We start from the raw sequence: 24,145 nt of genomic DNA, 5'->3' as shown, positions 1-24,145 counted from the left end.
GTTCTACTTGCAAAACATGCATATATATATATATATATACATCATCATCATCATCTTCTTCTTCTTTCAGAGGGTCAATTTGTTCTGTTATTACCTTTGGATTAATTTTCTTAACAAGCAAATCATCAAACATTAACTCTACTCTCAATGTGATAGACTGCCTAATCAACTGGTCAAGGACAGGAAGAACTCAACAGAATGGCGTGCAGCACCATCATAGGTGTAATGGTCATGGCATTGAGCGTGTTCCATTCCGCAACTTTGGCAGGTAAGACAATATCATCATCATAATCATCTCCTCTTAAGAATGAGACCAGAAGGATAGCATGCATGCATGCATGCATGAAGAAATATTTAAAGCACAACTGGTATACTCTTGCAGATGGGGAATGGTGTGTGGCATCAGAGAACGCAACGGATGGACCTCTACAGGAAGCTTTGGACTGGGTGTGCTCACCGAAAGACGGGGATACAAACTGCCATGCCATTCAAGAAACCGGGCCCTGCTACCTCCCTAATACCGTGAGGGACCATGCTTCCTATGCCTTCAATTCCTACTGGCAGCTCCACAGAGGTGAAGACGGCTCTTGCAACTTCAATGGCCTTGCTAATGAAACTTCAACGGATCCAAGTACATAAGCATCTCTCTCTCTCTCTCAAGTCTCAATCTGTGTCAACTATAGCTACAAGCACAATTACCCTTCTTGCTGTGCTGCAGGCCATGGCAACTGCCATTTCTCATGAAATCCTTCACTACAGCAAGAGTTGCAAAACTGGAACAGGAGAAAAAAGAACAAACTAAACTATGCAGTATACCTTATGCTTGGCTGTTTACTTGCAGAGCCAATGTAACAACCTTGCAGCAATAAAACTGTTGGATTCTGGAATAAGATTGTTCTCCTTTAGAGCAGCATGTGTGCCGATTGTCTATGTTTCCTTCGCTGCAGTGCAATCATCATCTAGTATTGAGATTCCAATCATGTGAATTGACAAAATGATTTTCTTGCATAGCCAATCATACTGTTTGAGGCATTACCTTTGCAAACAAAACAACTTCTGAGGTCTTGTTTCATAGGAGTTATAGAAACCACATTAACTCTGTCAATGTCCTGTCCTAGTTCAACGAGAAGGCTGATAGATAGGGATTCCCATGTCAAAATTATACATATACATACTCTTGACTCTTGAGTCTGTCTTTTGGCCCTTACCTAAGCACAATTTAAATCCATTATATTGCACTGAATACTGAAAGCATATGATCAAACAAAAAATAAATAAATCTGATGTTCCATAAGGTACAACCAACTTCCTCTCCAATCTGCCAGAAGATTTGAGATTATTGAACTTCTAAAGCTAGTCCTTGTTTCTACAGACGCTACCTCTTGATTATAATATTTGCACTATATCCTTAATATGTCCAATTACTGTGAGTATCCAAGATGAAAATAATGATGAATTTGAAAGAAACTTTAATGGAAAAGAAACCATCAATATAAATTAAAAAAAAAAAAACAAATAAAAGCTCCAACTATGTCCACGCATGCATGAAGTTTCGTGGTACCCATCTGCTCCACCCATTCCACATGTTACCGTCACCGAATTAGGTTTCACTCATACAAAAAATGAAGCTTCGTTGAGCATGTCATATTCACCAAAGCAATTCAGATGGAACTGTTGGCCTGTCAGACCAAAAATGTGGCAATTATACGAGGTTGAGCTCATACTTCCACTGTAAGTGACTAATCTAATTGCTAATTTCTCACAGTAATGCGTTGCTAAATGCCAGTGTCTACAAATTAGGAACTGCGATGATATTAGAACAATCAAAACAGCAATGATTTTTAATGAAAAAACAACAGATTTATCCTCAGCATTGAAGAACACAATAGACACAAAGCTGAAGTCATTCAACAACTGACACAAAGAAGGAAGGTTAATGGGTGCCCAAAACCAACAAATAGTTCAGCATTTGGTAAAGTGTTTGATTTAGGATATGCAAAACTATTAACATTTACAACGAGCAACCATGTATGCCATAAAACAGAGTGCATAAGAAATACAGTTGTATATATATATATATATATATAATACCTTAGAGCTGATTGGATTATCAACAATGAAATGTGAAGCATTAGGCCAGTCCCTGGTTTAAGCAAAGAGATAACACCCATTAATTAATTGTATTTCATTCAATTGTGCCTGCTGGTAAATTAATAAAGGATTCGGTTAAAAATGAAACTGATTTACCCTTTCCAATTCGGTAATACTGTTCATTCATTGGCACGGACCTGGCTGCCTCTGAATCTTCTTGACATCTTTAGAGATTCATACATTCAATGAACATAAATCCAAATACTTAATGCCTTAACAAAAACAGGCGACTGGTTCTCTATATAAAAAAGGAAGCCTTCCTCTGGGCTACGCCATCACCATCAATAGCGTCACTGAGTCCGAGTATCTGGTTAGAGAAGAGACCTAACTTCACAATTTTTCATTCTTTTCAACTTCAGATATCATGGCCATGCTAGAGTGTGCAGTTAGCTAGTTTTGCATAATTGTGTACATGATGCAAATGCCTATGAATGTTTTGTTCTGCTTACAAAGCATGTATATGTATCATCATCTTTCATAGTGTCAATTTGTTCCATTATTACCTTTGGATTAATTTGCTTGACAAGCAAATCATCAAACATTAACTCTATTCTTAATGTGATTGACTGCCTATCACCAGGTCAAGGACGGGAAGAACTCAACAGAATGGGGTGCAGCACCATCATCGGAGTAATGGTCATGGCATTGCTCGTGCTCCAGCTCCATTCGACTACTTTGGCAGGTAAGACATCATCATCATCATCATCATCATCATCATCTCTGCTTAAGAATGAAAGCAGAAGAATAGCATGCATGCATGAACAAATATTTAAAGCACAACTGGTATACTCTTGCAGATGGAAAATGGTGTGTGGCATCAGCAAACGCAACGGATGGACCTCTACAAGAAGCTTTGGACTGGGCGTGCTCACCGAACGGCGGGGCTGCAAACTGCAGTGACATTCAAGAAACCGGGACCTGCTACATCCCTAATACCGTGAAAGACCATGCTTCCTATGCCTTCAATTCCTACTGGCAGCTCCACAGAGATGAAGACGATTCTTGCAACTTCAATGGCCTTGCTATTGAAACTTCAACGGATCCAAGTACATAAGCATCTCTCTCTTTCTCTCTCTCTCTCTCAATCTATCTCAATTATAGCTACAACCACAATTACCCTTCTTCCTGTATTGCAGGCCATGACAACTGCCATTTCTCAAGCACAGCAGGAGCTGCAAAACTGGAACAGGAGGAAAAAGAACAAACTGTGAAGTAAACCTTATGCTTGGCTGTTTATTTGCAGAGCCAATGTAACAACCTTGCAGCATTAAAACTTTTGGATTCTGGAATAAGATTATTCTCCTTTAGAGCAGCATGTGTGCCGATTGTCTATGCTCCCTGCACCGCAGTGCAATCATCACTAATATTGAGATTCCAATCATGTGAATTGACAAAATGATTTTCTTGCATAGCCAATCATGACTGTTTGAGGCATTTCCCTGAGCTAACAAAACAACTTCTGAGGTATTGTTTCATAGGAGTAATGAAAACCACATTAACTCTGTCCATGTCCTATCCTAGTTCAACGAGAAGGCTGATAAGGTGGGGATTCCCCGTGTCAAAATTATACATATAAATACTCTTGACTCTTGAGTCTGTCTTTTGCCCCTTTCCTAAGCACAATTTAAATCTATTATATCGCACTGAATACTGAAAGCACATGATCAAACAAAAAATGAAGCTTCGTTAAGCATGTCATATTCAAAGCAATTCAGATGGAACTGTTGGTCTGTCAGGCCAAATATGTGGCAATTATACGAGGTTCACTGTGAGTCACTTGTCTAATTGCTAATTTCTCACAGTAATGCCCTGCTAAATGCCAATGTCCACAAATTAGGAACTGCGATGATATTAGAACAATCAAAACAGCAATGATTTTTAATGAAAAAACAACAGATTTTTTTTTTTTGGGAAAGAGGAGCGGGGCGAACCCACTAAAGACCCAGGGACGTGCACAAGCCTCGGTGGAATAAATGGGGATGGGGCCGCGCTCACGTGGGCGCTGGAACCACCCATACACAACCATTATTCACAACTCCCAGAAATGTGCCCTCAGCCGAGAATCGAACTCTCACCACTCGGTGAGAGCTCTATCGGCGACCCGTGTACCAATAAACCCAAAGGTCGTTGGTAAAAAAACAACAGATTTATCCTCAGTATTGAATTTGAAGAACACAATACACACAAAGACAAAGTCATTCATCAAATGACACAAAGATGAAAGGTCAATGGAGATGCCAAAAACCAACAAATAGTTCAGCATTTAGTAAAATGTGTGATATAGGAAAGGCAAAAGTATTAACATTTACAACGAGCAACCATATTGGGCATAAAACAGAGTACATAAGTACAGTTGTGCTCACACGTCAAAACAGTAGGCTTGCCCAGGCGCCAATGAATGCAAAACCACCAAATGGTGCTAATGTAGAGTACCTCCGGTCCTCAAGAAATGCCACAGCGTAGCACCTGCAAGGAACAACACCAAGTTAGAGCATTTTCTTCATACCAATTCGAGCAGTTTCTGAACAACAATCACAACTATTTTTTTTAAAAAAAAATCTCTTTTTTTTTTTTTTAAAGAACACCTACGTGCCGGAAAATGCTAAAATCCCAGTGGTCAACAAGCCACCGAAGATGTTAGGGTGTTTGGTGATTGGAGCTGCCACCAACGCTGCGGTGTGAACCAAATGGTACAGGATCCATTGATTTTTTTTTTTGCAAAGGAGAGCAGAGAGCTAAAGAAGAAAAAAGAAAAAGGCAAAAACTAGAAACAGAGCTTTAGATGGGAGCACAGGTCATCCAGCCATCGGGGACGATCACGGCCCTGAAGAAAGAGAGAGATTTCAGGATTTGAGCGGCCGAAATTCGCCAGGGCATCCGCCAGAATATTTGAGTCGCGGTCGATGGTTTCCAAAGAAATGCTGGGGAAGTAGTAGCTCAAAAGATGTAGCATCTTCTTGAAGGTTGGCACGAGGCGCCAAGCAACCGATTTGTGAAAAGATTTGGTCATCAGAAAGACTCCAGGGCAGTCACAAAAGAGTCTGGAAGGAGTCCAATTATTCTCAATGCAAAGCTCCAGGGCAAGGTTAATGGCTTCAATTTGATGCTCAGAAGAAGTCCTCTCTCTCTCTCTCTCTCTCTCTCTCTCTATATATATATATATATATATATATATATATATGTGGGACCTTTTGAGGCTTTGCAAGGCTTCTAAGGCCTTGTTTTTTATTGACTTCGCAAAAAGTGTTTTTATTAAGAAGTACTTCGGGAAAAATTGGAGTAAATTAAACGTTTTTCATTAAACGTTTTTTTGTAATTATGAAATTATATATTTCCTAAATATTTATTTTTAATATTTTTTCCCACGAAATTAAAAGAATTTTTAGCTCTTGTGAAACAATTCTTTTTTTTTACTTATTTGGGCCAAATATAAATCAAGGGCGTTCACAGAGTTTTTAATTATACAATATACCCTCATCCAGGGAGAGTGAAATTTATGACCCCAACCATACCCAAATAATTGATGTATTAGTATCTTTAATATTTTCCATTTTATCTCATAATTAAATATTAACTATTTATAAAAAAAAATTACTCAACTTAATATTACCAATTGTCCATTCTCTTAAATATTTTTGTGAAAGTAATAAAAATAAGAATTTACATAATTATATGTATATATATACATAATTTAATGTTTTAAATACCAAGGAGGCAAACAGTAAATATTACATATTTAAAATTTAATTACATAAATAAGTAATTTAAAAAAAAAACGTTATTAAGCGGCAAAACTGTGAAAAACTCACCGTTTTGCATGCATGCACTTGAAAAACGTAAAAAAATTCAATTAGCCAATCTTCTTAGGGGGCGTTTGGTTGCAAGGAATGTAATGGAATGGAGTGGAAAGGTAATGAAAATGAGGAGGATTGGAAAAGGAATGGGAATAAAAACTTTGTTTGGTTGAAAGGATTGGAGAGGTAGTTTATTGGGAATGGGAAAAGTGAAAAGAAAAAAGTGTGATAAAATGACTTTTATGCCCTTTATACAAATGAATTAAAAAAATTATATTTTAAATAAATATTTAAGTATTTATGTAAATTAATTATCGTAAATAAATATTTAATTTTAATATGTCACAAAATTTCCAAATTTTTTGTTAATATCAGTAATTAGCGAGTAATTAATTATAATAAATAGATAATTACCAATTTAAATATATTTTTAAATAAACATATTGTGAACCATAATAATTATTTTTTTAGCCATTCATATTGATTAATGTACAAATTTGTTGTTAATATTATGATAAATAAATAATTAATAGATTTAAATAACTAATTACAATTTGGTTAATGTCCTAAAAAATATTTCCAAAAAGAAATTGGTTAATGAAAACCTCTCTAATTATAACAAACATCAAATTACAACAATCATCATTCAACATGCATTCAACATACAAACATTAAAATATTTATAACCATCCGATCAAATTACAACAAAATCATGCAACATTCATTCAACATACAAACATCTAAATATTCTTAATCATCCAATCAAATTACAACAAACATCATTCATTCAACATGCAAACATCAAAATATTTATAACCATCCGATCAAATTACATAAAACCAAAGAGATTACATACTAGGTGGGGTATAGCCCAACCTTGATAACAACACACGACAAAAACGCAACTTTTTGTTCTCGGGCAACCCAAAAAAAATTTTCATTTGATCATCATCATTAGGCAAAACCTATAAGCAACATAGCATCATTGTCATAAACCGTTTCAAACGAAAAGGAATTGAATAAGAAATGATTAGCGAGCTACAAAAGTACCTGTAGGATGAACATCGCCTCATCATCAGAAAGACCTTCAATTTCAAAAATTACTTGAGGCAGTAAATTTTTTCTTTGGTGAATTTCAGCAAGAACAGTTTCATGAGCCTTCTCACGAGCTTGAAGGGCCACTTCACGAGCTTGAAGGGTCACCTCACGAGCTTCATCACGTTGCACCTCACGTGCTGTGGCTTCAACTAGTGTCTTAAACCCTGGACCAAGAATTTCCACGAAATTTTGAAAATTTTAAGATATTTTATCCATTGATGGATCCACGGGAGATTTTCTTTTTTGACGTCCTCTTGAGGTGCTTGTCTCTGATCCTATAGGCGATGGGGCCGGATTAGGTTCCTCTGTAGCCATGTCAAAATCATTACTCGCCATTTCAAAGAAGCATGTGTCATCATCCAAAGTGATGTTCTCATGTGAATACTGCTCTGCATCATCCCCAATATCCCCTCTTGCACTTCCTTGAGCTCTATCTCTTGCGAAGACTGCAACCAAGTCATTAAAGAAAGGAAAAGCCTTGCCATACATACCACTTGCTTCCTTATGATTCTACATTACATTAGAAATAAGTTAATAATATAGTGTCAAATGTATAGTTCATGTTATAATCACCAATCCAAATTATGTGTACCTTAACATACTCATCATATGCACTTTTTTCACATTCAATAGTGCATCGCTCATAGTTCCAGTTGAAGCCACTTATTTGTAAAATATCGGCAATTGCAGTAGTCTTGCTTCTAAACAATTTTACCCGAGACTCGATGTTGGGAAATGCTTTCAAGGTGCTCGTTGGAATCTTTTCTTTAACCATTTTTTCCAATTGGTTAAGGTAACCATTTCTAAACCCATTCTCCGCCCGCCATAATGTATTTGTAGATAACTCAACTAACGCATCAATAAGGGCTTTGTCTTCTTCCACAGTCCAATAATGCTTGTTTTGTCCCCGACCCCTTGGTTGTGAATCTGACTCCATTCTATATAAAGAAAAAAAAATACATGCAATGGTCAATATTAAACAATAAATTGATTGTGGTAAATGTTAACAAGATAGCATGTCATGTAGACAACATTACACAAAATTTCTATTTCACCTGACAAGATCACACCAAAGACATCAACAATGAGACCACAAAATGATATTCACACCAAATACATTAACAATGAAAAAAAAAAACATACAAGTCATAAAACATAAGTAACATATATATTTGAGTTCACATGGACTCATTAAATATAAAATGATCCTCATTTTCGTTTCACCATCAAGTTGAATGCCAAGTGTTAAACATGTCAACGGCCATGTTATGCCTAAATTGTGTCCACGCGTCCGTTGGTTCAATGGCCGTAATATTTTCTATATCATCTTCTACATTTTCATCTAGGGTTAGATTGTCAACCTCATCTTCGGCAGGTCTTCTGCCATCTCTTGTCTAATAAAGTTATGGAGTAGACAACAAGCATTAATGATGCGTCGTTGGGTGGCGATGTTATAAAAACTTGGGCTTGATAAAATTTTCCAACGGCTCTTTAGAAGACCAAATCCTCTCGATCACATTTCTTGCACTAGCGTGTTTCATGTTGAAAAATTCTTGAGGTGTAAGGGGTTGATGGCCATTGGACCAAGAACTTAAGTGGTAGCGTTGTCCTCGAAAAGGTGCAAGAAAACCAGGGCTGTTTGCGTACCCGACATCCACTAAGTAGTAAAAACCTAGGAAATCGAGAAAATTTATTAGTAAAAGGTTTTTGACCAATTTATTTGTAGGATTTGAGAGCCAATTGAAAAAATAATTCTTTTATTTACCATCTGGAACCCTTAATCCATTAGGCTTGGTTACAGCATCTCTAAGGACCCGGCCATCATGAGCTGATCCTTCCCAACCAGACAAAACATATATAAATTGCATGTCTTGGCTGCAAACAGCGAGGACATTAGTAGTTATTTCAGATTTTCTTGATCTATATCTTGGACGATCAACTTTGGGTACATTTACACGTATATGTGTCCCATCTAATGCACCAAGGCAATTCTTCATTAAGTAAAAAAATAAATTATTAGTTACCGAATATCAATGAGTAGTACAAGACTTAGTTTATTACCTTAAACCACTTCCATCTAAAATCAGTTGAATTCTCTGGTACAGGTTCTGGTTTCTTCAAAAGAACAGAATGACAGAGAATGACTGACTTCAACACAGCATGGAAATGCCGACTAACTGTCTCGCCCGATCGAAGAAAATCAAATTTAATTACTCTATTCTTAACATGGTGAGCAAGAATATTTAGAAACATTGCGACCATTTCGTGGACGGCAATGTTTATCGTGCCTCGTAACCCACCAGTTGTAATTAATAATTGACACAAATTATGAAAACAATGTCGATTCATGCGTAGTTTGTCAATGCACTTAACATCATTTTCAAAAACTATACGGTGCAGGTACTCATGTTGCTTGCGGCGTCTAATAGATGTCGATGAAAACTCATGTTGAATCATTCTTTGTCTTTCATTACGTCGTTTTGCCAAACATGTAGTGATCATGAGTGTCATTACGTACATATAACATATGATCATAACGCAATATAGCCGAAGTTGTTTAAGCTTGGTCATGTTGTCAAAATCTAAAAGTTAACAATAACACATATATTAGTTCTCCACGTCTTAACTAAAAAAATAAAAATAACTTGAAAGAAAATCTAAAATTATTTATAAAAAAAAAAAAAACATGTAGAGAAAACATTAATATTGAAGTAACTTAAGACTATTGCATAATCAATATATAGAAGCACAACAAAAAAATAATTCATGTGGGAATATATATAATTATTATATTTAAAACTTGTAATATATATAAACAGAGGATGATGTTTGCTTAGTCATTAATAGAGAATGATTTGGTGGATCTCTTAAACTCAAATTGGTAGATGATCCTTGTCCTGTTGCCTTACTTTATTCCCAATAAACAGAGCATTTATTAAAAAAAAAAAAAACTAAAAACTAAAAATAAAATCATGCTAGAGTGGTTCCAACACAAAAGCCACAGAGATTGACATACCATAATAAATACAATAGCATGACATTTGTTTGCATTGTATGACTATGTCACTAAAGTTGTATAAATTGAACTCATAAATCATTCCCAGTAACTTGAAATAAAATTAATAATAATAGTTAACATTATCACAATTGATGGTCTTCAAGAACATGGTTGCTTATCATTTCTCTTTCACTAAAAAACCAAGCATTGTAATGTAGACCAAAACATCAGTTTATTGAATGCAATAGGCATGGTTATTGAAGTGGTACAATCTAAAAGTTTTTAAGTTTGAAAATTTATCAGCCAATCCAAGAGATGCATTCAACAAACATTCTTGTGAACAACAAATGGAAAAAGTGGATATTGCTATGCTTTATTTGTATTTTTTTGGGATTAATACAGAGTGAGTAATAGGATTAATACTGCTTAAGATAAACATAGAGTGAGTGTTAGGATTAATACGGGAAAAATTTGAGCATTTTTAAATTGAATAATTCGTAGAGTAATCAGACCAACAAAAAGATGCTAAATGATTACTTGCATCATTTTTCAAAAAAACCTTTATCCAAGACATAAGAGAAAAAAAAGAAAAAAAATAAAAGAAATCCTTCATCGAGAAAAAGTTGAAGATCTTTGTTATCTCCACAAATGGCTCACAATCGGAAAACCATAAAAAGATCCAATACATCAAAGTTTGCACGCCAACACAAAACCAAATTTTGTCCCAAGATCCGGATCAGATGATCAACATTAAAAAAACAAAAACAAAAAAACAACTCAAACAACAAGGTTAAAGATCGGACCAAAAACAATCAAAAAAAGCAGATCTATTGGATCAAAACATAGAAAAAAAGCCGACATCCATTCAAAGCAAAAGAAAGAATCCAGATCTTTAGAGAAAAACCAACCAGTATTTCGTTAAATAGTCGTCGGTCGTTTGCTGCTCACCGTTCACTCAACAGCCTCGATGATTGCGATTTTTCTCCACAACCGCCCCGTCGATCGTGATCTCTCTCCAGCTCCACAACCACTTGAATGATCTAGAGAGAAAGGAGAGAAATATTTGTTCAAGGGCACTATGGTCATTTTGCATGTCAGTAATGAAGAAACCCCCCATTTTTTAGGTCATTGTGAATACCCCATCATAACCCCTTCACTCCTTCCTCAATACTCTCCCACTCCCATTACTCCACATCCAAACAAAGCCTTACCCAATGTAAGGAGTCATTCCCATTCCACTCCTCCAAACCAAACACCCCCTTAAAGCACTCTTTCTTATGACAGTTGGAGTTGTACGTCCAGATCAATGCCACATGCATAGTTAGTACGTATCTAATTGCATATTAGTCCAATCAGAAATATATATAGTATGATACATCTGACGTGAAAGAGTATCAAGACAATGGAGAAGGACTGCAAGACGTACGGACGTGCATGCCGTAATACGTATACATTTTCAAGTGATGACAGATTCATGCATGACTCAGCAGAAGTTTGATCCTCATTGCATCTTTTCGCGCTTTGTTTGATGTTATCATCTTCACAGTTGTTGATTTGTTTGTGAGTCCCTCCATTCTCAATGTGTTTTAGATGTTCATTGAGTTGATGGGGGCCTAATTAACAAAGAATCGAATAATCTACACTGAGGTTTGTTTATAACATCAAAGAATCTACTACAGTCATAATCTAGTTCATGTTTAACTTTCATTTTCACAATATATATATATATATATATGTGTGTGTAGCTCTCAAAGCAAAACCAAAGATATTCATGATAACTTATAGTTCATGTGATATTGATTAATTTGTCTCATCATTTGTTTTACACTGTTCTCTTCTTCTGTTTGGTTTGCTGCAAGTAAGTCTTAAATTAATCTAGGGTTTTCACATGATAAAGATAAACATTAAAAACCAATCCCATTAATCTCCTGTACATATATTTAATTACGCACATATCCTCAACGAATATGAATAATATTATTCATCCTCAAATAATGTTTCAAATAATGTTCCGAATTGTATGTATTCAGAATATTACTTTGAAATACTATTTCAGGATAAACAGCATTACTCCACAAACATAGCAGACTTGCGTACATAAATCACACTAATTCACGTACACACATGAATGCATACCAGGCATCTCCTCATATTCTTTTTTCAATTTTTCAAAATGCCTATAATGAGTTTAGCTGCTTCAAGTAGCTAGGTACGAATGCAAAGTCAAGTAATACCTAAATGTTCAAGACCTCTATGCATTAACTCACCATAAATTTAACTACACTTATCCAAATCATATCATTATTACTTCTATGAAAACTATATTATTCATAGGTCAGTATCTAACAAAACATTAAACGACCGAAGAATCGGGTGCAAAACAGTTGCCATCCAATTACCTTATCTCTCTCTCTCTCTCTCTCTCTCTCTCTCTCTCTCTCTATATATATATATATATATATATATATATATAACCCATCATCTAGAGACGTCCCTAGATTTCAAATTTAGAGATATTCATAGTAGCCATCGGATGAAAATCTGACGGCTCTTATCATTATGAACAGTAAAAACCGCGTTCTACAGTGTTATACAGTGATCATAAACAGTAAAAAGGTATACAGTGTTTATATAATCAATCAACCATCGGATGATGATCCAACGGCTTAGATTTAAAACGTCCCTAGATTTCAAATCTAGGGACTTACTTAGATGATGTTTTTCCATATATATATATATATATATATATATATAAAAGGAATGAGGTTCCCAAAACGGCAAACCCCAACCCCATACTAAAGCCAAAACCAAAGATTAGTTCTTCAGGTGGAAATCGAGAAGCACGCTCTTCTTGGCCGTTCACGAATGGACCCGGCACAGGCACTAGAGGAAGAGCTCGTACATACTCTTCCACCAGTGGCTGATATTGATCTTGAAGGTGACAGTCATGGAAACACAACTCAAGCCCTTCATAGTCCGCCGGTTCTTGATGAAATAGTTCAAGCAATGCCGCAGGAGCTCGTACATACTCTTCCACCAGTGGCTGATATTGATCTTGAAGGTGACGGTCATGGAAACACAACTCAAGCTCTTCATAGTCCGCCGGTTCTTGATGAAATAGTTCAAGCAATACCGCAGGAGCTCGTACATGCTCTTCCACCAGTGACTGATATTGATCTTGAAGGTGACGGTCATGGAAACACAACTCAAGCCCTTCATAGTCCGCCGGTTCTTGATGAAATAGTTCAAGCAATGCCGCAGGAGCTCGTACATACTCTTCCACCAGTGGCTGATATTGATCTTGAAGGTGACGGTCATGGAAACACAACTCAAGCTCTTCGTAGTCCGCCGGTTCTTGATGAAATAGTTCAAGCAATGCTGCAGGAGCTCGTACATACTCTTCCACCAGTGGCTGATATTGATCTTGAAGGTGACGGTCATGGAAACACAACTCAAGCTCTTCATAGTCCGCCGGTTCTTGATGAAATAGTTCAAGCAATACCGCAGGAGCTCGTACATACTCTTCCACCAGTGGCTGATATTGATCTTGAAGGTGACGGTCATGGAAACACAACTCAAGCTCTTCATAGTCCGCCGGTTCTTGATGAAATAGTTCAAGCAATGCCGCAGGAGCTCGTACATGCTCTTCCACCAGTGACTGATATTGATTTTGAAGGTGACGGTCATGGAAACACAACTCAAGCCCTTCATAGTCCACCGGTTCTTGATGAAATAGTTCGAGCAATGCCGCAAGAAGCGCTTATTGGCTCGACCGAAAGAAAAATACTAGTTTACACAATGTTTGTATGCTGTTTCATAGTCTATCATATTAGGCTTTTTAAGTGGGATTGGCAAACTTTTATCGAACTTGGAGCTGAGATATTCAAAGAATTAAAATCTATTATTAAAGCTCAGCGGAAAGGAAAGCTTCTCGAGTTGCTGTTTGACAGGGTCTTCAGGGTGATCGCATGCATCTGCTACTATTGTTTTGTTTATCGGAGACAACAAAGAAATTAATGCAGGTTCATTTACTGTTTTCTTCCCTATTTTTGATTTAATTTTATCACAGTACTAATATTTAGTTTATTTCTCATGAATATTACATTTATTTTTGGACAAATTTTTCTCTAAAATCTTTTTTGTTTAAACTATAGTTTATTCGTCTTTTTTCTTGCCATACTGACAAGTCTCATATATTGATTGTGGTTTCTCTAGGGTGCATCTGTTTGATGGTGCTATGGTGGTCACTTCTTCATACTGAAGAGGTGAAGAGAAAAAAGCTAGTTGTGCCAAATATGACAAGCTACTAAGTATCTACAAGAGTGGTTCATTGTTGCCCATATCTGGGACTTACAGGCTCCCAAACCTTTGATGTCTTTCTACTTCACAATTCTGTGTCTATGCAATCAATTCTTGGTAAACAATTCATTTGAGAGATTAAATATGATATTCTAGCTAATTTCTTGTCAATAAATTTCTTGTCTAGATGATACAATCCAAGGTTATTTGCTGAATTTGCCACATGAATCCTTTGTTATCTGCAAGTTAATTAGATTCTTGTCAATAAATTTTTTGTCTAGATGATACAATCCATTGTTTGCTGAATTTGCCATGAATCCGTTGTTATCTAAAAGTCAATTAGATTCTTACCAATAAATTTCTTATCTACATGATACATCCAGGGTTATCAACTGATCAATTTGCCATGAATCCTTTGTTATCTGAAAGTTAATTAGATCCTTACCAATAAATTGCTTGTCTAGATGATACATCCATGGTTATCAACTGATCAATTTGCCATGAATCCTTTGTTATCTGAAAGTTTATTAGAGTCTATCAATAATAATTCATTAACAATCTTAAATGAAATTGAAGATTCAACACAGAATCTCAAACAACCGCTCATCAGGTAAAATCAAAGGTTGTGAGTCATGATTGGTCAATTGGCTGAGTCCGGATTGGTAAATTGTCAGCATTGCAGGATCCTGGTCTCGAAATGCAGCCCTTCATTTGGCGCATTATCTCCTCCCCATTTTGGGTTTTTCTCATAACAGTTCACAACATTAAGATCATTAACAGCAACAGAAATTACAAAATCAAACCCTTTTGCTTTGACTTTCTTATGGCAAACTGCAGAGCATAAAAGCATGCTGAGAAAAGCAAATCTTAGAGTATCTAATAAGAGAGTAGAGCATAAACGTACTAACTAATTAAGCACTATATCCTGCAAATTAAAATATATATATATCCAGAACAAAATCAATAAATGTTTATATATATTAATTAGGAACTCTAGCTCTCTAACAGTATTTATAAGAAAAATTAATATGCCATACACAACATCTAATATTTAAAACCACTAAAATCAAATCATACAGACTCATTTACAAACTTTCCAGGTTAATTATGAGAAGCTAATTAACTTGTAATCAAAGTCACTAACCCTGATGCTCATGGGAATTATCCAAATAGAATTAGAGCTACAAGAGAAGTACTAACCTTGCATTCAAAGTTAAACATCCCCTGGCAGAAATGTGGCTCATTTATGAACTGCAGAAAATGCAAAAGTAATCAGAAACTAATGGTTGAAACTCTCCATGAATATTAAATTGGCAGTTGAAGACTTATTAAACTAAAAACATACCTGAATCTTCCTAAACACTTATGATTCCTTTGCTCCATTTACAATTCAGATGAGAAAACTAATTAAGCTCATTTGATATCTGAGCCGGGTACAAAAATTTCAGTAATTTAATTGATTATTTAAGAAATTAAACAGTTTGTACATTACATTGTTACATAGATAAACTAATTACTCATGTGTATATCATCACTTGATATAAGACTCTTTCATTTACTATTCTCAAACTTTATGTAGATATGCATGACATATATAACTGAATTAATTCAATGGCATCTCATGACTCAAAGTAAAAAAAAAAAAAATGAATGCAGGTTTAAGTGGAGTGGCAACACTTGACAGAAGAGCAGCATCAAAACTCAAGCTTTCTTAGAACATGTTTTCTTAGATTTCTAATTTTCTCCTCATAGAAATTCCAACAAAATATATAAATATATATATATACACGCACAAAAATTTTTTTTTAATAGAAAAAAAAAAAGGTTTAGTTTTGGATCTCGTTGTTGTTCTTGTGTTGAATGCTCTCCTATGGATCTGGACATCGGCATCACGCCCGGCACTCTCGCACCGTCCCAGTAAATCACTCTGCCTCCTCCTGTCTTGCCGCCTCGATCCTCTCCATCTCATCCGGGCTATCCGGCTGCAAAACAACCCCAACTCTCCTCATCGTATCAATCCATAAATCCATCGTCTTCGTTCTAAATTTTGAAACTTTTGAAGTTATGTGGCTTACCTTGAGATCGGAGGAGAGAGGAGTGATTACACCACCATGGCAAAGCACGGCACGATGACAAGCTGCTCCGGCGGTGGACCTCACGTGGTCGCGTGCGTGTCAATATCAAGGTATAGGGATGAGAATATAATAGGCTGAACCCGTGTATTCCCTTGTTCCAGAACTAGAGAAGTGATGAATTCTAAATGTAAGCATTGTAAAATGAGGATAGGGACAGGGGATTGGAAATAGGAAAAAATAAAAAAAATTAGAGGAGAGATGAATTCTAAATGTAAGCATTGTAAAATGAGGATAGGGATAGGGATAGGGGATTGGAAATGGGAAAAAATAAAAAAAAATTATATATATATATATATATATATATATATATATTTTAATTGATGAAAAAAAAAAAAGGTGAGATTTTAAGTAAAATTATTTTTTGTACTATCTAATATCTTAATTAAATAATATTTTTTTAATTGTTTTTATATAAAACAAATAATTATTAAATAGTTTCAATTTTTATCTCTATAGTATTTGTAAAAAATATTTTTAATTAGATATTTAAATTTCAAAAAATATAATTAAGTCATTTGTACTTAAAATGAAATAAATAAATATTCACGTGAGAAAATTTCAGTAGAATTTTTTTTATTCCCACCCAGATAATTGGGTGAATATTTTTTTATACAATTCTTTTATTTGTAATACATCTCTGTAGAGGCTTATTTGATTTACTAGTTGTTTTATTTTATCATTTATTTAAAATCTACAAAATACACTTACACACACAATTATATCATAAAACTTTTTAAAAAATTCCAACCCTCAAATATTACTCTATTAGGGTCCGTTTGGATCACGGAATAGGAATGGTAATGGTAATGGTAATGGGAAAAGCAATGGTAATGAAAAAGGTGTTTGGTTGAAAAGAATAAATATTGGGAATGGGAAAAGTAGGATAGAGATTATATGTAAAATTACTTTTAATGCCCCCTAATATAAGTAATGATATGTTAATATATAAAATAATTACATATAAATAAATATCTAGTCTCGGTAATTATTATAATTAAATTTTTTATTAATTATTTTATTTAATTAAATCTAAAAGGGAAAAAAATGTCATTTTAATTTAGTTATTATAATATAATAAAAAAATTATTGTTAATTATTATTTTTTTAATTATTATAATATTTAAATGACTCATTTTATGTTAAATATAATTTACTTTAATTATTATAATTAGTTATTTAAATTAATGATTATTATTTAATTAAATCTTAACTATGAGTAAAATTGTCATTTCCTTATTAGTAATTTATTTAATTAAATATATACTAGGTAAAAATATCATTTCACTTTAATTACCATAATGAAATACTTTTATTGACTATTTAATTTAATTAAATCTTTATAGGGGCAAAAATGTCATTTCAATTTAATTATTATAATGTAATATGTATATTAAATAATTATTGTTAATTATTATTTATTTTAATTATTATAATTAGTTATATAAATTAATTATTACTATTTAACTAAATCTTAACTAGGGACAAAAATGTCAATTCACATTCAATAGTATATATTCCCCTCCATTACCTCCAATTTTGGAGGTAATAAAAAGCCTTCACTATATATAATGACATTACCTATAGTACTCATTACCAAGTTAATAGTAATATATCCAAACATGGTTATAAAATCACTATTTATAATTATTCCCATTCTAATAGTTTTCTAACCCCTAATCCAAACGCTCCTTAGTCCATTTCTACATCAGTATTTGTTGAACACTCGAATGACATAGAGCTCTATCCAGTTCCACTATAGGTGCCATGTCCTTACTCTTATAATTTGTTTTCAGTATATAATCAATCTTTCAAATATATGCTCATTTGCATTGTTCTTCCGTTCATTTAGCTCGTATTGTCTAATCCTCCTTTTACTTCTAGAAATTGGTGAAATTAGTAAATCACTTGTCATGACAGTTACACAAGATAATTATGTTTTGTGCTAATTATGTTTTGTGTTCTCTATCAAAAGAAAATACAAAATTATTAATTTTTTAAAATTAAAAAATCATTAAAATTATTATTTAAAAAAATCCAAAGTTCTGGTGGGGATTCCCTTGAACCATTCTGATAACATCTGCCACCTCCAATATGCTGATGATTTTCTTATCTTCACTACTGGAGGACAGGAAGATCTTCATATCATTAAACTTATCCTATATCTTTATGAGGGGTCCTCTGGCTTATCCATCAATTTTTCAAAAAGCTGCCTCTACTCCTCTAACTACGGCTATCAACCTCATCACTCCTCAGCTAGAATCCTAAACTGTACACGTAGCAGTCTCCCAATCACCTACTTAGGAGTACCTCTTTCTAGTCGTAGACCCAAACATATCGATTGGGCGAAACTCATTAACATGGTTCGCTCCAGGCTCACCTCTTGGAAAGCGAATTACCTTTCATTTGGTGGACGCTTAACACTCATTAATTCTGTCCTCTCAACTGTCCATGTTTACTGGATATCAGTTTTCAAGCTCCCCGCTTGGGTGATCAAAGATATTGATAAAATCCGGAGAAATTTCCTTTGGAAAGGCCCCAATCTGGGACCCAAAGGAGTCAGATTGATTGCTTGGAGTAGGATCACTAGACCGCGGGATATGGGAGGCTGGGGAATCCTTAACCTTCAGACCTTCAATAACGCTTTACTTGGAAAGTGGTGGTGGAAATTAACTTGCAATCCTAATAGCAGTTGGGCCAAAATCATCCACGCTAATTATTCCATAAGTGACACTGTTGGAGTGCTCTCTCATACCCCACCCAGAAACAAGTCCTTCTTTTGGGCAGGGGTGACTTCCACATTATCTCCCTTCTGTTCATGCATCACGAAATCCATAAGAAATGGCTCTAACACTTCACTTTGGTCTGATCGTTGGCATGCTGGACTTCGTCTTAAAGATTGCTGGCCCGATCTATTCAATGATTGCACTACTCCATGGATATCCATCAGACAATTCACTCAGTATCTAAACAACCCCGAACTCTTATTTCCTACTTCCACCCCCAACATGTTATCTGCTCTTCTTGAAATTATCCCTGATTGCTCCCAGACTCAAGATGATGTTCACACGTGGACCCTTGACAAAAGTGGCACGTTCACTGTTAAATCCTTTTATAAATTTCTCATTGATGGTGGAACACGCAGCTCACTTTATCCCCTTTTCAGGAAAAATCACTGCCCAAGCAAAATTACTCTCTTCTGTTGGCTTGCTGGGGAGGACAAAATCCTCACTCTCTCAAATCTCTTCAAGAAAGGTTACAATTTCCAAAATTCCACCGACACCTGTGTCCTTTGCCATAATGCATCTGAAAATCTTCAACATCTCTTCATCGACTGTGAATTTTCTAAACGCATCTGGGCACTCTTTTCACAAATTTTAGAAGCAAACTCTCTTCCACAGACAATTCCCTCACTGTGGACCATTTGGATACCATCCTTAGCCCCTCAGCACCGAATCCCCTGGGACCTCACGTCCTGTGCAATCATGTGGAATATCTGGCTTGAAAGAAATACTTGCATCTTTCAATTGACTGCATCTTCGCATCTCAATATTATTCATAAAACTGCTAACATGCTTTTTTCCTGGTTCTCAACAGCAGCCGACAGACATCAACAAAGCCTCAATGAAGCTTCACAATCAATCAAGCACTCACTCAACTTTTTTAGCGCTAGAGCCTCAAATCCTACTGGCGATCACGACCACGACACTGCTCCGGCATAGTTACTTCTACTACATCTCTATTGAGGCCTGAGATGCCAGACGGCGTCTTCCGCCTGATTAGACTTCCCTCTACTTTCTGCCTCTTTGCTTTCTCCTCTGTACTTTGTTCCCCTCACTTCTGGTGAGAGGATTTAGCACTTTGTACTTTTGTTCCCCTTTTAATAAATCAGTGGTTTATCCACTTTTATTCAAAAATAAATAAATAAATAAGTTCCACTTGCAAATTTTCTTCTAATCATATTTACAAGATGTATGGCCCATAGATGTACGTTTGAAAGATGATTCAATATTTATATTCAAATTAGAAGTTCAGCTATTTTCATACCTTGCATAATATATGTCATACATTTCATAAAGCAAATTACGATAATTATTTTTATAAGAAGAATGATAAGTCGCAAACAAAGAGTAAATAAAAGTGTTGTTAATTGTAAATCGCAGATCAAGAATCATAAATAAAACGGAAAAATGATCAATTTTTTCAAAATATTTTTTAAATTTTATTACTATAGGAGCCACAACGAGAGTAAAATTAGGATCATGCATGTATTTAAAAAATTTAATAATAAAATACAATTGATTAATAATCATAAAAATCAAAGTCAAATTTATCATGAATTGTTTCAAAATTATCAATTTTAATTTACGAATATTAAGTAAGAAGAAATCAGTAAATAAATAAAAATATATAGTGGATATGTGTCAAATTCTACAAACGCTCAAACTAACAAAATCTATCCAAACTTATCTAATTTCAATTTAAAAAATTACAATCAAAAACAAATTTAAGCTTGTCATAAGGTAAAGAAATCCTAGTCCTAGTCTTCTACTAGTCTACTAAGACTAGGATTTCAACTAATTAATAAATAGAGCATCTAATATTCCTTACCTCAACTCCAATAGAGTCCAAAAACAAAGAAGAGCGAGCTATTAATCAACAAAAAAATTGAAATAACTTGAGAAGCTAGCATGGATGTTCATAATAATAGTGAGTTGAAAGAATTTATAGAAGTCATGGGCATTGTGGTTGTCTTCATACTCGGTGTCATCATCTTGATTCTCTTCTCAATGGTTGCGCTAGGAATCTTTCTCCTTTTCCGTATGGTGATCATCACTGCCGTTTCCAAGTGGTTTTATGGCAGTGAAGAAGTAACAACAGTTGATGATGTAACTGCAAGCACAAGTAGCAGCAGCAGAAGGCAGCTGAATCTGTTGGAGACCATCACTCATCTTTTCTGGTTCGGTGTTATTTCTTGGACTAGCAATTCATTCATTTGGGCAATCATACCTGAAGAATTCCATCCAAATTTGAAGGCATACAAAAAGGGGGAGTATAGATGGTCTAGATAGACACCTTTTGTCTTCATACATCTGTTGAACAACCCTTCAAAAACTGCTGCTAATTTTGCTGAGACTTTCACTCGCCATGTACTTATCAATATAGGCTTTGACCACTTGTCATCATCTAATCCAAATTATAACTATCCAGGAAACTATGATTCCAGTGTATATTATTTTGAGAAGGCTCTGAGCAAGAGTAGTTTTGCTCGTAAACTTATTGGAAGATATAATTCCATTGATTGGGATAATGGTGGTGTTCCACGGCCACGAACACGGTTCACTGGCCTTGAAAAGAGGATAATGAGGTTTTGCTTTTCACCTGGAGACGATGAGTGGGTAAAGCCTTTTAACAACTGGCTCAAGTGGTATGTTAAGACTATCCATGAAAGGATCTTTCCATCTCAAGAGTATCAATTGTTTGAAGCCACCGTCACGTTCCTCTTAGTTTCTTTATTACATGACCTTCTAGCTCCTTTTCTCAGTTGGTTTGCTCTATTTGGCATCACTTCTGTGTAGGCTTATTACCATAATTTTTATTTGATTTTTCATCATGTATTTTATTAATTTTATTTTTTAATTAAATATGCGTATTTATTTATTTATGCTTAATATATTATGTTTAGATATAGTGATGACGATAATGATAATAACCAACGACGTTTTGATCTATTGGTATAATTAAGTCTTTTTCATAAAATGTTTATGTCATTTCTGAGGAGAAGTCTTCCAATATCAGTTAATGCAAAATGAGAGCGGTAGGTTCAAGTATTAACTCTTCACATGCACACCTTTATCAAAAAAATAAATAAAAATGATAATGATAATAACAATAGTGCATGAGTTTTTGAAATTGGAAAAAAAAATTTGTAAATTCTAACTATATATGAATGAAATTAAGAAATTAGGCCTTTTTGGATTGGTTTAAAAAAAAAATTCAGTTTAATAGAAGGATTTCTAAAAAAAAATACTTTTCAAAATAAGTGAAGTTTTTTTTTTCTGTATATTGTGTTTGGATATGTTAATGCAGAAGTACTTCTATATTTATGAAGTTGTTTAGGTGTGCATTCGTAGGAGGACTTTTTCAGTAACAAATATTAAAATGGGTATTTATTGAATTATTAATAATATCCAATAATTATATATTTATCACACGGGTGCGGGGGCAAGAGCGGACATGAGTGAATGCCTTAAGATCTTGGAGGCAGAGAAGACTAGATGGAGATGCAAAAAAACTTGGAGAGAAACCTTAAAAACCTATGTCATTTCTTTATTTCATAAAGGTAGTTAAATAATTGTAGAACCCTAAACTCCTTCTGAAAAAAAAAAACTATTTTTGCAAAAGCATCATATGATCAGCAGTGTTTTTGTTTTTGTTTTTTTAGTTTCTGGTTCTGCAGAGAAGATAATCCAAATAAGTCTTTTTTTTTACTCGAAGATGTTTAACTTATGAAAAATGCTTCCAGACTTCTCATTATATTCTAAACATTTAACGTTATATTCAAAACATCGAACATTTTTCTTCTTAGTTCTTCTCATCCAAATAATAATTTATTATCACCCATTAAATTTTTTTAACTAAACAAATTTTAAAAGTTTTTTTTTAAGGGAAATTAGGAAAGTTTAAATTTTGAGCAGAAGTTATGGATTTTAAATTACAAACAAGTTATTCCAAAAAAAAAAAATTTTAAATTATAAAGTTATTATTGACTTCTTAAGTGGGAAGCTAAATTTTCCAAAAAAAAATGTATTTGAATAGATTTTTAAATAAATTAAAACACAATTAATTTTAAACTTGCAAAAATGTTTCTCACTTTAAAAATAATAACCATAATAATATATTTTTATGAAATTAAATAGATGTTTAAAAAATAATTTCATATTTTTAAGAAGGCCAAAAATAGGCAATTTTAACGAATATTTTTTTTAAAAAAGAACGGCTAGCTTGACAAGCTTTTGGTTTTTTTTAAGTGATACTTGACACTAGTGCAATAGCTCTTGTCTATAGGGCTATTTTATTCGGAATTTTTTTTTAAAAAAAAAGAGACTATATTAGAGAAAGCTCTTAATTATTTTAAAAATTAATTAGAATGCATATAATTTTTAGATTTTTTTTTAAATGAATAAATCATAACTTTGCTAAAAAAAAATACCAGTAAGAGGAAGATACAAAGTTATACATGAAAAGGAAGAGACAAATAGATGAAAGCAAATAACAATCAATAATGGTGGGGAAAACATATAAATAACAAAAACAATTAAGCAAGAAGAAAGGAACTCGAGCCTTAGCTACTGCTCATGAGGGCGACAGTGACAGTCTTAACATAATTAGTCAATGCTTGAACTATTTGCCTATCAGCCAATAACACCTGCCCACAACCTAAGGAACTCAAGACTTCTCTTGATGGTACTAACTGCTTCAGTTTTTTAGCTTTAGGAATTGTAGAAATTTATAAAAGAAAGATATGGCTAACATTGAAGATGATCGAAATAGACAGGAATAATTTGAACTTAAAAATACTCTCGTTTCACTCCAGTTAGATATTCCAGATAATGACCTTGGTCAAGAGATCTTAAGTCTCCTTGAGCCAAGCCTAGATATTTATAAGTTTC

General features: G+C 34.3%; 3 protein-coding genes across 4 annotated transcripts; 2 read left to right on the top strand and 1 right to left on the bottom strand.

Annotated features, from left to right (window-relative positions):
* The first annotated feature begins 79 nt into the window (after positions 1-79).
* On the top strand, positions 80-744 carry LOC120276960 (major pollen allergen Ole e 10-like). The gene is made up of 3 exons (XM_039283704.1): positions 80-268; positions 383-631; positions 719-744. The coding sequence occupies exons 1-3, from the start codon at positions 199-201 to the stop codon at positions 742-744; spliced, it is 345 nt and encodes a 114-aa protein (XP_039139638.1). The 5' UTR covers positions 80-198.
* Positions 745-2,215: 1,471 nt separating this feature from the next.
* LOC120277839 (major pollen allergen Ole e 10-like) lies at positions 2,216-3,367 on the top strand. The gene is made up of 3 exons (XM_039284674.1): positions 2,216-2,833; positions 2,949-3,197; positions 3,288-3,367. Exons 1-3 carry the CDS (start codon positions 2,758-2,760, stop codon positions 3,365-3,367), a joined length of 405 nt encoding a protein of 134 aa, XP_039140608.1. The 5' UTR covers positions 2,216-2,757.
* Positions 3,368-6,717: 3,350 nt separating this feature from the next.
* Positions 6,718-16,610, bottom strand: LOC120278225. Of its 2 annotated transcripts, XR_005541573.1 has the most exons (6): positions 16,416-16,610; positions 15,541-16,322; positions 10,950-11,081; positions 7,636-7,981; positions 6,996-7,553; positions 6,718-6,910 (listed from the first exon to the last, which is right to left on the bottom strand). XR_005541573.1 is itself a non-coding variant. In XM_039285169.1 (5 exons), the coding sequence occupies exons 2-4, from the start codon at positions 15,582-15,584 to the stop codon at positions 7,242-7,244; spliced, it is 702 nt and encodes a 233-aa protein (XP_039141103.1). In that variant the 5' UTR covers positions 15,585-16,322; positions 16,416-16,608; the 3' UTR covers positions 6,718-6,910; positions 6,996-7,241. The 2 variants fall into 2 exon arrangements, 1 of the variants encoding a protein (XP_039141103.1); XM_039285169.1 differs by lacking the exon at positions 10,950-11,081 and having other exon boundaries at positions 16,416-16,608.
* Positions 16,611-24,145: the final 7,535 nt, after the last annotated feature.

This window comes from Dioscorea cayenensis, chromosome 15 (genome assembly GCF_009730915.1).
Source record: "Dioscorea cayenensis subsp. rotundata cultivar TDr96_F1 chromosome 15, TDr96_F1_v2_PseudoChromosome.rev07_lg8_w22 25.fasta, whole genome shotgun sequence".
In the NCBI taxonomy this organism is placed as follows: domain Eukaryota; kingdom Viridiplantae; phylum Streptophyta; class Magnoliopsida; order Dioscoreales; family Dioscoreaceae; genus Dioscorea; species Dioscorea cayenensis.
Note: the sequence above shows the minus strand (reverse complement) of the source record. Positions and strands in the feature narration are given on the sequence as shown.